The sequence below is a fragment of the Chaetura pelagica genome, unplaced genomic scaffold (assembly GCF_000747805.2).
Source record: "Chaetura pelagica isolate M959 unplaced genomic scaffold, ChaPel_1.0 scaffold59, whole genome shotgun sequence".
Classification (NCBI taxonomy): domain Eukaryota; kingdom Metazoa; phylum Chordata; class Aves; order Apodiformes; family Apodidae; genus Chaetura; species Chaetura pelagica.
In genome coordinates, this window is record NW_009954416.1 from 612108 (window position 1) to 627283 (window position 15176).

Genomic DNA, 15176 nt, shown 5'->3' on the forward strand with positions numbered 1-15176 from the left:
TCAGAGCACAGAGCAATTGAAATGACATCTCAGTCAAACAAAGCACTTGTGTGACTGCTAGCTCATTTCACAGTGCCCAAGCCATGACTCCCATGTGCTGGGCAGCATCTTTTGGATGTCTGCTGGGATCCTGGGTGGGAGTGCAGAACTGTTTACCAGAAAGGTTTTCAGGCTTGAAAATAAATTACAGATTTCTGGGGGAAAATACTTTCCAGCTTTCAAGATTGTATTTGAAAGTCAGTGGAGAGGGACTTGCTAGCACAAAAGCTGTGTGCAACTCATGTCACATACGAGCACTGATGGATGAGCTGAGGCAGCAGTGTGCATTTGAGGGGGCTTTTTGAACTGCCTGGTCCTTTCTAATAAAACCAAAAATATGTGCAACACCTATATTAAGAAGCTACACAAATTCAAGCCAAGTAGATAGTGGTCGTCATGCTGGTCAAAGCTCAGCACCCTCAGTTCTGCTAACAGAGGACTATGCTACATGGACCTGTGATCTCGCTGTACTTAGTGGAAAAGTTCATATGCATAAAGCTAAATGTATGTGCAAATTTTGGGAGAGTGGGAAGCAGTTCCAGGAAACCAAATATCTAGATTTTCTGAAGGCTGAGTCCTTTGGTTCCTCTGAAAAAAAGTGATACAAGTAAAATAGTTGCTGTGAAATACTTTATTTGGCAGGAATAATCAGTGGGGTTAAGTGTGAGATGTGCATTTTGTGGGTAGGAAGGGCTGATCAGAGGCTGTAAGGTTGGGGGCCTCTTCCCTGCCTTCTGCACCCAGCTCACAGGTAGACTGATGGTGCAGCTGGTAAGAAACTCACTCCCCCAGGGCAATCCCTTTTGCTTTCAGTGTCTATTATATTAAAGAAGTGGAAGAACATATTCACATCAAGTTTTTTTATCAGCCTGGAGATCTTTTCGATAAATGCGAAACATACATAAGGTGGAGTTAACCAGCAGACCAATCAGTAAAGGTTCTTCCTGGGAAACAGCCAAACAACAACAAACTTATCTGTGTTTCCCATCTGCCAGAGTTTGGAGGCTGGTTTGCTTTAATGGGGACTCCTTTCTTCTATAAATTTCATGTGCAAGTAATTTCATACACGGTTTTGTGTGTCACTTAAGTGCAGGTGCCACTTGCAGCCATTAATACACAGCTATGCCAAGAGATGAGCACAAGGGTGCCCAGGACCTGTAAGACAGCCACAAATTACTTTCTCTGCAAAAAATGTACTTTTTCATATGTCATGTCTGAAAGCTGCTATTGGGAGCTCTCATTTCAAGCTAACACATTTATGATGAGTTGCTGGCATAGTTCAGCTTTGAAATTGGGCAAGAATAAGGTTTTCTGTGTTATGGGCTGCTGAATATGTGGAAAAATCTCAAATACTTTACCTTTTTCTTTCCAAAGTACACAGGATTCTGGCTGGAAATCATCCTTTCACATATTTAATTCCAGGGAGGGGTGCTTTAAAAAAAAACATAAAAAGCTGAAGAAGAGAAGTACTCTTTTATGTTGAAATGCTTTAATTTGCTTCTTTGACTGCCTTTCTGAAAAACTGAGGTTTTGATAACCCACCAAAAACTATTAGATGGTCAAATTATAAACACAGTATGAGTTTAGTTTGTATTGGGAAATGTGTGTTGTCTCCCTACACCCAGAGGGTCTGGCAAACTCTCATGGCCTCATTGATCTAGTTAATGACACGACAACCAGTTCTACGTGTTGGGAAGGCAGGTGGTGAGCAACTGGGTGAGGTGGCTTAAGCTGTGGAGAGGAAACGTGTTGTGGTCCTTGGAGGTCCTCATACAGTCCTGTGGTTTCATCTCAGAATAACTATAACTAGCTCCAGGAGCTAGTGGAGAGGCTTTCTCTCTTTGTCTTGAGATGGATACTGCTGTTGGTTGAACTTTCGGGGGCTGAAGTTACTTTCTCCCTCCAGCAGCTGCCTTGTAACTCCAGACCAGCAGCTCTGCCTGCAGCAGAGGGAGAGAGGATCATAGAATAGTTTTGGTTCGTAAAGACCTTTAAGATCATCAGGTCCAACCATTAACCTACGGCTGCCAAGTACATCACTAAACCATGTGCCTGAGATGCTAGAAGTTGCATGAAAGCCCTCAGACCTGTGGCTCCAGGGGCTGTTGGTCCTAGTGCCAGCTGACTTTGTGCTTTGCATTTCAATCCCCAAGTGAAGGGACAGAAACAAAAAATGCTGGGGGAGGGGAAGCCGAAGGGTAAAAGAACCAAGTGCTTTCCCAGCACTGGTTTTACCCTGAAGAGTTGTGGGATTTTTTTAGGTCAAAACAGTGCTGCTACCGAATTAAAAACAAAAAAATCCCATACAACAAGAACCCAACAAACTTGGTTTTTTACCTTTTGGCACCCTTCCTGGTTATGCCACCAGCTGCAGATCTGGGACACGGCGGGGCAGGAGCGCTTCCGATCCATCACGCAGAGCTACTACCGCAGCGCCAACGCGCTGATCCTCACCTACGACATCACCTGCGAGGAGTCCTTCCGCTGCCTGCCCGAGTGGCTGCGCGAGATCGAGCAGTACGCCAGCAGCAAGGTCATCACCGTGCTCGTGGGTGAGTGCCCAGGGGCCCTGGCACAGCGGGCGGGTGGGCTGGGCTGGGGAAGGGCTTGGCAGGAGGAAAACGGGGCATCTGTGTGAGCTGGTGGGGCTGGGTGCTCGAGCTGGGGCTGCAGGTCTTGCTGCCCACCAGAGATGTCACTGCAGGTGGGCTGAGGGTGCAGCCGGTGTCTTAACCCAGTGCTTGGCCCATTCCTTCTGAAAATTGGTGTGGCTGACACACCAGAAGGCTGTGCTGCCATTCAGTGAGGCCTGGGCAGGGAGAAATCTGATGAAATTCAGCAAGGGCAAGTGTAGAGTCTTGCATCTGGGAAAGAACAGCCCCATGGACCAGTACAGGCTGGGGGCTGACCTGCTGGAGAGCAGTGTAGGAGAAAGGGACCTGGGGGTCCTGGTGGACAGGAGGATGACCATGAGCCAGCAATGTGCCCTTGTGGCCAAGAAGGCCAATGGCATCCTGGGGTGCATTAGAAAGGATGTGGTTAGTCGGTCAAGAGAGGTTCTCCTACCCCTCTATTCTGCATTGGTGAGGCCACATCTGGAGTATTGTGTCCAGTTCTGGGCCCCTCAGTTCAAGAAGGACAGGGAACTGCTTGAAAGAGTCCAGTGCAGAGCCACAAAGATGATGGTGGGAGTGGAACATCTCCCTTATGAGGAAAGGCTGAGGGAGCTGGGTCTCTTGAGCTTGGAGAAAACGAGACTGAGGGACAACCTCATCAATGTTTACAAATATGTAAGGGGTGAGTGTCAGGGGTTCTATGTAAATATCAGAAAAAACTTATTTCGTGTGAGAGTGACAGAGCCCTGGGACAGGCTGCCCAGAGAGGTTGTGGAGTCTCCTTCTCTGGAGACATTCAAAACCTGCCTGGACACGTTCCTGTGTGATGTGCTCTGGGTGATCCTGCTCTGGCAGGGGGGTTGGACTAGATGATCTTTCCAGGTCCCTTCCAATCCCTAGGATTCTGTGAAATTACCTTGAGTGCAGCACAAGCCACTAAGATGGTTAAGGGCCTGGAGCATCTGCCATATGAGGAAAGGCTGAGAGAGCTGGGGCTGTTCAGCTTGGAGAAAAGGAGGCTGTGAGGGGATCTCATCAATGCTTATTGATGAGATAAAGATCTGATGGGGTCAGACTCAGTGGTATCCAGTGAGAGAACAAGGGGTAATGATCACAAACTGGTACACGTAAGATTTAACCTGAATATGAGAGAATACTTCTTTACTCTGAGGGCAACAGTGTTGCAACAGGCTGCTCAGGGAGGTTGTGGTGTTTCCATCACTGGAAACATTCAGCTCCTGCCTGGATATGTTCCTGTGTAATTTGCTCTAGGGGATCCTGCTTTAGCAGAGGGGGTGAACTAGATGATTTCCAGAGGTCCCTTGCAACCCTTACAATTCTGTGTTTCTGTGTGGTTCTATGAGATGCTGATACTGATGCTCAGGCCACCACAGGCACTTCTTAAAGTATGATCCTGTCTGAGGCAGTTGCATGCAGAGGTGGGTGCCTCCCACCAGCTGGTCCCTTGTAGCTTCCAACTGAGCTCCGAATAGAGCCATTTGTGACCCCCAGCTCAGACCTCTACAAATACACCAGGATCTGCTCAAGCTCCAGGATCTGCTCAAGCTGAGATTGCCTCTGGGTTGCTGTACCCCATAGCTGTGGGACAACTGGAGGCTTGAGTGGGTCAGGATCTGGTAACCAGATCAGGATTTGAGGGTTGTATGGATCATGGCAAAAATAGGTGGGACGGAGCTGGAAAAAAGGATATTTTTTTTGCATGGATTTTAAGGAAACTAAAAATAAATATTGGAATGTTATGCTAATCTGTAGGGCTTCAACTCAAGCTAAAACAGACCTCAGGCCATCTGTCTGCTTACAAGCAAGGTGAAGGTTATTTTGGCTTCTCATGCTTTTCCATGCTCTGCTTTCAGCATCTGATAGACAGGATTTGGTTTTTAAAGGCCCAAGGGTATATAAGGAACAGTGGGGAAAAATAACCTGGTCAAAGCCAAAAAGTGTCATTATCTCTTTGATAGTTTGTTATTTAAAAGAAAAATGTAGTGGGTGGTAAAAGGTGTTTAAGGTGGCTTTAAAAATCTTTTGAGCTTTACATACCCCAGTGGTATTGCAAGTGAACCTTGGGATTTACAGAGCTTACATACAAGAAACTCATTTTTAGTCCATGGGAAGGGTATAGCACATGTACAAATCATGCAGAAATAATTAATAAATGGCTAACAAATGTATACATGAATTTTCTAAGTAACATTAAGTCAGTTCTCAGCATTCTGCAGCACAGAATATAAATGGTCACAGCCATAACACGCTTTGAAGTTGTGACGTCCATAAACTGCTTGTGTGGAGTGATAATTTGTTTAGAGAGCTAACTTAAGCATGTATGGACCAATGGGCCCATGAAACTGCTTTATCAGGAAAGAAAGGAGATCTCAGGAGGGCAATGAGACACACCAGTGGAAGCGTTGTCTTTTCCTCCCACTAGTCCTCACAGAATTGCTAGTAGGAGCAAGGCCAGGAGATGTTTCCTTCTGAACCTGCCAGATCCATGGATGCAGTCCCCTGTTATTGCAGGTCCTGGTCTGTTATCTTTTATAAGATGAATTTTTGGCAAAACTATTGTGTTTGAAGTGAAGTGGCCAGTAATAGGGCATAATCGTATCAGGTGCTTGCTCAAGGCCTTAATCAACTCTCTGCTAAAGTGAGCTCTGCAAAGGAGGGGGCTGGTTTCTCACCCCAGCTCGCTCTGCAGGTGCCCCTGAGCCCATCCCTCCTCCACCAGCAACAGCCAAATCCTTCAGGGAAATGTTGAAACGGGAAAGCTGCCTTTCCATGCCAGGTTTCTTTTAGAGCTTGTAATGACATGAGAAATGTCACATTTAGTGTCTCATATGGTATAATTGACATTTTAAGTGCTCCTCAGAGCAGGAACAGGAGAATTTTTGATAGATAATGAAATGGAAATGCTTTAATGTTGGTTGATAGCAGTAAACAGATGCACTGGTGCTAAATTGCAGCTAACTGGCTTGGATGTTCACAGGGCATATTCCATTAAATGAGCTGATATTAAATGAACTTGGCCATGTGTATCAGGGGATCTATTATTTGGAGGGGCAAGCAAGCAAGCACGAAGAGTTGCGTGTCAAAACCCCTGTCCACGCACACATACAGCACCAACTTCCTCTTTATCCCTTATCAACCCCTGCTTCTCTTGTTTTGGAAGTCAAATTAATTCCCTTTCTAAAATCTTTTATCAATGCAGGTAATAAGATTGATTTAGCTGATAAGAGGGAAGTCTCCCAGCAAAGAGCTGCAGAGTTTTCCGAAGCGCAGGACATGTACTATCTGGAAACCTCAGCAAAAGAATCGGATAATGTGGAAAAACTCTTCCTGGACTTGGCCTGCAGGTTGATCAGCGAGGCACGACAGAACACCCTGGTGAACAATGTCTCATCCCCCTTACCAGGAGAGGGGAAAAGTATCAGCTACTTGACTTGCTGTAATTTTAATTAAAGAGCTGATATGGAATTGCCCCTTCCAGCGTGGGCCAAGAGGATTTTTTTTTTTTGTTGGGATTTATCTACTTCAAGGGTATTCCTGCCACTTTGATCCATCTGACTTACCCTGAGGTTGCAGGCTTGGAAGCATGGCAGGCTGGTGGCTCCAGCTGCATGGCAACATAGCAGAATACACATGGTTTAATTTTCATTTTCCTTGCAGTCTCTGGAGAAGGTCAGGAAAAGAAGAGCTGCATCAGTGTCTCATGCAATGCAGACCAGGAACTATTGTGTTTCCTCCTGTGGGACACCACAGCAGCCCCTCTTGAAGAAGATACTGAAGAGAGCAATGTACTTGGTCCTTTTCAAAATATTAAAAAAAGAAAAAGCCAACAATGAGTGCTGACCCTGGACTACACTGGCAATATTCTGGGCTGCCAGAGAGTGAGCTCTTAGGACATGTACATAGCATCTGCCCATGCATCTTCATGGAGGACTCTGGTGTTTGAAGTGGTGTTATTTCTCTCATCTACAGGCACTTTCATGAACGTGGAATTAAAAAAAAAAAAAGTCACATATATCAACATTTTCAATATTTATGAAGACATGGATACAACTCAGTTGCTCCCTTTGGTGCTAGCAGTTCAGCAAATATTCTGTAGACCAAACGTAGTCTTATTGCATTACTGTCCTCTGAATGTGTAACTTAGAAAGGTTAGGAAAAAAACCACTAATAAGCACTGTTCATAAAAGTAAAAAAATAAATCTCGTTACCTCTTTTTCTAAGCCTGAAAATAGTGGGAAAGGACTGTGCTTCTTTGATATCCAACCTAGGATGAAAAGACTTTCCAGAAATAAAAAAAAGAAAAATAATGAACCCTTCCTCCTCTAATTAGTAATGTCCTAATGTGAAAAAATTATCTTTGGGAAAGGTTTTTGGAGTTGGAAAAAGTGCACCAGATGTGACCAAAATCTTGTGTGCGTGGATTGTGTGTTAAGGGTTCAAAGAGAGCACAGTGTGAAGAGGCAGTCTGCAATATATCCAGCTTAAAAATAAAGCTTGTGGATACAGTTCTTGTACAAAGGCAGGTGTACAATTTTGTTGAGGGTTTTTTTTAATGCTAACTGGAAATAGCAACAGGTTTCAAGTGGTATCATTCTGTGTCTGACCCATCCACCACTCACCTGGTAGACCTGATCTCCAAGATGCACTTAAAGGTATCTTCTTGGTATCCAGTCTCTCTGCTGGAGTAGCTTTCAGGTTCAGAGCAGTAGAGTTGTTTAATTTCCTCAATGCTTTGTACTCCTAATCCCAGACTCTGGTGTTTGTGTAACTGTGTTTAGGCAATTTCTTCCTACAAAAATTGGAAGACAGTGAATGCACACGAGAAAAATTACATTTAGAAGTTTGAGTTTAGTTTAGCTAACCTGAATAAATCTCTCCTGGCAATTACATGGCTGTGATATGATGTTATTTAAAGTTAATACATTTAATGTTATTTGGCTTTTACTGAAGATTATAACAGAACTTCTGTATTGACATAAAAAGCTGCCAGTAAGTACTTCTTGAAGAGAATAACTTTTTTTTTTTTTTTTAGAAAAAAATGAACAACCAAAACATTATCAAATGCATTCTCACATTTTCCTGGCAAGACTTCTTGGGGTTGTGTCATGTTGTGCCTTTCGTCTGTAATGGGAAGCTGACTCTATATGGCAGAGAGAGGAGAGAATCAGTGTATCATATAGCCATTTCAAATATTTTCTTGCCATTTTCCCCTTATTTTATGATTAGTGATAAAAAGGAAGATGTAGAAGTTGTGGTGCAAGGCTTGTATGTCATTTAGGTAACACTTAGCAAAAAGCTTATGTAAGTGCAAGATGTGGGGAGCGATGTCACCTGCTGCACTGGCCTGGTCCTTTTCAGCCTCTGCTCATGGTATAATCCAGAGGATTCAGAAATGTGAGGAACTTGGTGGCTTCTGCTGTGCTGGGCTGTGTGGTACAGCCTGTGCTGAAGAGCAGTGTCTGTCTTGAGCATTCCCCAGACTGCCAAATGCTGCCTCATTTGAGCTTGTGAAGGCCACTCAGCAGCTCTGAGCCTGCTCTGAGGCAGCCAGTTCTGCACAGCTTTTGGGTAGTTGTTCAGAGCACGGCTCAAGGTAACACTCAAGCTAAAAACCAATATTGTGTATATTTAATTTGTAACAGTGCCTACTCTCCAGGTGCTGCATTTGTCAGCATACAATTGATAACAAGTAGGGCAGAGCTGCTTGATCAAGTTAATCAAGGAGGTGGGAAATTGCCCACTAAACACCTGTGGGTTCTTCAGCCCGATTTCCAAGCATTCATTCCTAGACAGGTAATTTCCATTCCAGTGTGAGTACCATTATAAATGTGTTTTAAAGTGCTCCTTGCATAACTTCTGGAGGTTGAACTCTAGTGCATTATCAAGATGGTCAAGTAGCAGAAAGTATCTTTTTCCAGTGCTTTCCTAACCTGTAGGTGACTATTTTGGAGACTAGCCTACTAGCAACCTTGAAGCCTTGGTTGGTTTTATTGCTAACAAATCCTGTAAGGATTCCATCTCCAGACAGTGACTTGCTTTTCTGACAGGGTGAAGTGCTGCAGGTGGGCTGACGTTACCGTGAAGTATCTGACCTCTCCAGGGACAAATCTAAACAGGTTCTTTTCAAGGTTTATTCTGTGTAGACTTAAAAAGTTGGAAGGAAACACTGGTAGTATGTTGAACATTTTTTGAGGCTATAAGCCAAAGCTGTATTTTGAAATTTGTCTCTTTTTCTGCAGTTAACACATTACCTGTTGAGGAGTAGTACAGTATTGTACTGTAGTAACTCCTTTGCAGGAGTTATTTTTGTATGCCTTTGAGTATCTCTGTAGTTGATAAAAACTCGCCTGTCCTTGTAGCACTGAGGGTGTATCTTCTCTTCTGCAGCTGGATCCACTGCTGAAGGCTTCTTAGCTAGGAGATGAGATTTATCAACTGCTAATGGCAACTTAGTACTGTGGCATAGTGATCAGTGTCTTTAAAAATAAAAGGAGATAATAATGATGCAAATCCTAATTATCTGACAATCAGCTTTCCAGCTCTGGCTAACACCTTGCTAATTGAGTGAATTTTCAGTAAAAATAAAAGCCTTGTGGTGCTTGCTGGGTCAAGTGTTCAAAAGCCATTGAAAAGAATTGGTATTATGGGGCCAAATTTGACTGGAAATGTTCTCTGCTATTGAGAGAGCAAAGCATTGCTTTTAGTGTGGTTGCTAGGTGTTGATGTGAATACACCACCCTGAAAATATAGCCTTCTCATTTCTGGGTGAATATTAACTGTTATAGTAGTTCCATGATGAGACCTTTTCTTGAAATTTTAGAGCTCCAAGCAGAAGCCAATATTGTTTGGTCAATAGATGTTTGCTTTATCTAGCAAATCTGCTTGCAGACACTAGTAAAAGCATCTCCCTAAAACTGGATGGTCTTAACTCTGCTTTGTAGCCCAGCTACTGAATCAGTTGGGGTGATCTTGGGGAAACCACTAGAGGTTCTGTGCTTCAGGTCACTGTATGTGAAGTACTCACTAGTGTTTTCTCTTGGGTATTTACAGTGCAAGTTTGCTGGGACAAGTCTTGACTCCCTTCTGTTCCTCTCTGTGTTCCTCATGAGAAACCAAGGAGTGCTAGGAAAAAAAACAACCTTTCTGGTCAAAGAGTTATGATTGAAAAAAGTGATATTGTGAACTCTGTAAAGAAGGGGACACTGGGTCCCACTTCCTACCTCTTAACACTGAAGTCCTGATTGGATCTACAGGTAAGTTACTTGAGTGTGCAGTCAGATAAATATTTGTGCTGAATGCCAAATGGTTTTGTGATCATTATTTAATGAAAACCACACATGACAGAATGTCAGGCAAGATACTTTGTTCTTTGCTGGGGAACACAAGGAACAGCCCTTAAAACCTGTGAGCCTGCTGGTGTTGTCTTTTTGGAAATAGCTCTGTTGTAACAGTTGGCTCCTGCTAGTCTAGGTTTAGCAGTTAATGGCTATTGAATTCCTGCAGCATCAGTAACAACAGCAGCAGACTGAGGCTGACACAGGAGACAGTGATTTGAAAAGGGGGAAAGTCAAAATTAGTGATGCAGAAGCATAGTGGGGGCAGGCACAGGGGACAACAGACTTTCCCTGAGATTTTCCTGACAAGGCATGCAGTTAGTTTTAGTCAAACCCACTGGGTTTTGCCTTGTTTGTTATCCCCAAGGACTCCTGTTTGTTCAGCTGCTTTTCTACTTCTCTTTTCAGTATGAGGAACTGTATATGAATCCGGCTGAGACATGAGCTGGCATGATTTCTGTAGTCTGAGATGGATTTCAGTTGGAAAATAGGTGAAATTCTGCAGCTATTAAAACAGGCTGAGCCAAGATGCAGGCTGCACTGCCCTTTGGGGGCCTGTGGTGCCATAAAGGTTGGAGACACTGTCATAGAAACCTCCTGGCTCTGGGGCAGACTGAGTGCTATAACCCTTTGTGCAAGAGGAAAGATGACTCTGTGGCACAGAGAATGCAAAGAGGTGGCTTTACTGACTCAGGCTTCATCCTCTTAAAGAAAATCTAGGACTTGGATTTTGATTGCTCTGGACTTTCATAAGGGATGCTTTGAATTTTAGTTTCCTCTGAAATTCTGCATTCTTTTGCTTTTATATCAAAGCATGCAATATCCTTATATGGGTTGCTTCTACTGACAAAGTCCTTTTTGAGTTAATTCAGTTAGAAAAAGGTGTTTCTGGAGGATGCTTTGTGTGAATTCCTAGTGAGGGAGTGTGGAAGCTCTGGAACATGGATGTACATAAGGGCTCACCAGAAAACCCACTGCAGCCAAGGGAAATACTCTAATCAATTCTAGTAGTGAAAACCCTGTGAAAGATTTTCTACTACATGTTTCCTTACTCTGTTTATAAACTTATTTCCTTATCTGAACAGATTTGGCTTTTGACAGCACCCTCTTCCTTGTATCAAGTCTGTCCTTTAACTGTGGGTAACAGTGATTCTAGCTGTTGTTCACAAACAGCAGAGAATCTTCATATTGAAGGACAGTCCTGTCTTCTTTTGACCATGAGTGGTGGGGAAACACTAGCTTGATTTCCTACAAGCAAGCAGTGCATCCCAAGCTAAACAGCCTCGGCTGGAACCGGTCATGTCTTTGAAATGTGATCATCCACTCGAGCTGTAGTTAAATGTACCATAAAGGTTACAGATTTCACATCTGCCCCAGTTCAGCATTTATCTTGGCTAGAAAAATAGACAAGAGGGCAGTCACACTGACCATGATGCAAGGCTCCTGAAGTAGCTGCTGTGTTACCTCACTGATCACCACCTCGCTAAACTGACCCAAAGTCTCCTTTGCTGTACTGTACTAAATCCAGCTGAGACAGATTGCTGGCTGTCATCACCCACGGATGCCATCCCACCCTTTCCCCTCATGTGAATTAGCTGTAACTTAAACCAGAAGTAAAAACTGTGCCATGTGAATTCAGGGTGTTTTGTTTTTATCAAGTGGGAGCTACGGATCCGGGGGGGTGGGGCTCATCTCTAATGTTTGCCCCTCTAGATACAGTCAGCTGGGGAAAGATAAGCCAGGTATAGCAGAAACTAAGATGGCAATGAGTTGAATTTAGGCTGTAAATGTTGTAAATGAAAAATCAGACTGGTTTTGAGAGTATAGCCAGGATTAACAGCTCATGCTGGTGTGTCTGAATAAACAGGAGCTGGATGTACTGTACTCAGAGACTGTCTGTTTTCACATTGATAACTAGCTATTAGCACTTCCTGGATGTGATCACATTTGTTGAACCAGTTACCCTTTTCCAGCAAGCTCAGAAGATAATTTTAGCTCTAGTTAATGCTAAAATTAAACTCAAGAAGCAGATGCCACCTTTGCATTTGTACCTTTGCTTTTTCTGCTACTGCTTATCTTGGGGTGACATTCCCAAGGTCATGTGCTGTGGTAGTGGCCCTGCAGAGCATCTTCTGGAGTCCAGCCCTGGTCCACAGACACTTGATATGGCCAAAACCTGTGTCATTCATGGTTTTAGCTGTGAATGGTTCCCTGGGGAAGAGGGGATGTTACAAAACTCTGCTTCCACAGGGACTGAGGGCTCTGGTGTGTCATGAGTGCAAACCTCAGAGCTTTTCAAAGCCTGATTGCTCTAGTACTTTTCACCCACGAATCTGCTCCTTCCCAATATTGCTCATGCCTCAAGCCCTGTGGAGGTCTCAGACTGGAAACAATCATGGTGCATGGCTCCTGCTTTAGTGAGAAGAAAGCATCTGTGGCTCAGCTTCTGTGCCACCTCGAGTTTTTTACTATGGAAATAAACCTAATAGTAGGCCTATTCTGAGCCAAGGCATCCTGTAAGGAATGTTTCACTTCTAGGACAAATACCAGATGTTAAGAATCAGTGGGGGGTTGGTGCAAGTGAATAAAGCTCCCAAGAGCAGGAGGATGCTGCTCTCCATCCAGGGAGACTTTGGGTCCTGTTGAGGAGGGGAGTCATTCTGAGCTGTCACTTGAGTGGTGCTGTGAGGATCTCCAAGGGTCTGAGTTGCATCATTGGCACAAGCTTTAGTAACATAATGGCCACAGGGTCCCCAGTGTCAAACCTGCATGGAGCAGGAGGCAGAGGAGAGGGGAATGCTGCTCTGACATGTTAGTGGAGTGAGAATAAAAGATTTGCTCTGTGGTGGGGAGAGCTGCTGTTTTTTCAAGCACTGTCACTGCTCCACTCTTGCAGACTGGAAGAAAAGCCCCACATACAGGCAGCTCTGAAGGGGGAAAACTAACTTCTTAAGCCAATGTTTTGGGGGAGAAAAGGTCATCTAATGGGAGTATGGAAGAAGCCCAGCTGGTTTGGAGTGACAAGTATCTTTCTGGATATTAGAGAAGTATTTTAAAATGTGCCATGGCTTTCAGCATAATAAGATGCACTGCAGATATGTCACATCCATTTTATTCCCCACAGCTGTTTACAAAAAGGAAAAAAACCCCACAAACAAACCCTGAGATCAGAGCAGCTGCAGTCACTCAGCTGTCAATATGGGACAAGGCTCTTTCTGCTCCTCTTTTATTTCCACTCCACTCTGTACTGCTGCACATATTTGGCTGTTCTGTGAATTTGCAGATCATGAGGGTTTTTTCCAACTGCCTTTGATCTATACAGAAAGATTCACACAGCTCTCATTTGAATTCATTAATACTTTGAGTAGGCATTTTAATTTTATGTTTACTGGCTTGTTTCCTTTTGTAATGTAATCTAACTGACAGGTTTGTCGTGCTCTGCATTACCTTTAGGTTTTGAGTCTAAAATGTTTCCTCTTTCCTGAAAGCTGTGATCATCTTTTGAGATGTTATGAAAGCATCTTCATTTCCTCTGAAGAAAACCTGAATTACTCTCAGGTTCAATGACTAGCAAATCAGTATTGAAGCATGTAATTTTTTTTTACAGCATGAACAAAGTATGTTTTATACCATCAACTGCAGTTTGAATTGTAGTTTTGAAACCTGCTTAAGCTCCAAAAGCAGCATTTTGTTTGCAACTTCCATGCCAGGAAAGTCACAGCATTAAAGGAATTTCCTGGGTTGGAGTGTTTCTCACAAAGGTCTGCAGTCTTTTCCCCAACAATTGTCAATTTAGCACAATGTACAGAATTTTAGCAAGAACCCTGATTCCACGTGGCCAGAAGAATGAGGAGAGGATGTGTTTCTTGTTGATCAAGCACAACCATTTCCGTGGAGAAAATGCACTACAGCTGGTCAGACCATTGATCTCGAGTTGCTGGGGTAGTGCTGCCTTTGGGAAGGGTGTAGATGTTAGCAAATCACCAAACTGTGAATCATTGACTGTCAAAAGCATTTGGCTTGTCTTTTTTAAGTTCTTGTGGTCAAATGTGGTACAGTGGGGTTGAGAAAGGAATGTATTTTGGATGACCAGGATGATGAATGTATGATGCTTCATGTTTATTTGTAATGTCCTTTTTATACTTAGAAATTGCTTACCTATGTATCTGTATGTAAATAAATGTTTAATCCTTTCCACTTGGTGTTTAAAGTGTTTGATTTGTTTGTTTTTTTATTTGAACTGCAAAGCAGAGTTGCCTTAAATACACGTACAAGACAGATTGACCTGACATGATCAGACCAATGAATGGCTATGAAGCCTTTTCTACTTGGGTTGAGTATACCCTACCCAGGCTCTCACAGCAGTGGGACCTCCCAAGAAGAGCAAAAGTAGACCTGCTGTCCATTTCCTTTTGCATGAGGAGAAAATTATTATTCAAAACGAGAGATGACAGCAGTTTGAATGCCGAAGAAATGCCAGCGTCAGGCACTAGAGGGGGGTCTTTGACAGAGTCACCATCTTCACTCACCATCCTTGCAAACCTGTAGCTGCTTAACCTCTTGTTCTAGCAAGATGCTGAGTTTGTGTTGGATCAAGATGATAGTTGGATGCTTCATTTTATGTCTTCTATTCTTTGTCCCAATGCCTGTTTGTTTTTGGTTTGTTTGTTTTGGTTTTTTGGTTGGTTTCTTTTTAATGCTAGTTCTTTTCTGCAGCCTTCAACTGTTTTTTTCCATGCTCTTAAAACTCCCCTGGAGTTCCCCATTGACCTGTCTTTGCAAGGGCCTAGAATCCTTTTGGATAAGATCTTCCATTTTAAGCCTTTAGTGTTTTGACCATTAGTGAAGTTTGTGCTCTGAATTACTCTGGGGATCAGGTCTCTGCCCCTGTTTTACTCCACATCAGAGATGACTTCTGCCAACACTTATGCTGAGACATGAGCTGTGAAGCTTGAAGACTCCATGTGTCTTTTATTGCCTCTTTCACTGACCTTGAAGCTCCTTCCTTGGTAAATGTCTGACATGAGGGCTGGGCCATCTGCTCTGTGCTCCCCAGGAAGCTGGCAATTTGAGTTTGTGAGTGATAAAACAGAGGTATTTGGAGAGGAAAACGTCCCTACATGCTCCTGTGTAGGAACTGGGCAAAAGAAGGGGAAAAAACCCCATT

At 43.5% G+C, this 15176-nt stretch overlaps 1 protein-coding gene across 1 annotated transcript in view; it reads left to right on the forward strand.

Moving 5' to 3' along the window:
- The window catches only part of RAB30 (RAB30, member RAS oncogene family), a 10736-nt gene extending 4301 nt beyond the window's left edge, over positions 1–6435 (forward strand). Inside the window, exons 3-4 of the mRNA XM_010004407.1 lie at positions 2408–2591; positions 5875–6435. Of these exons, the coding sequence (XP_010002709.1) occupies positions 2408–2591; positions 5875–6125 (435 nt within the window). The 3' untranslated portion in view covers positions 6126–6435. The remainder of the gene's footprint in view (positions 1–2407; positions 2592–5874) is intronic.
- Positions 6436–15176: the final 8741 nt, after the last annotated feature.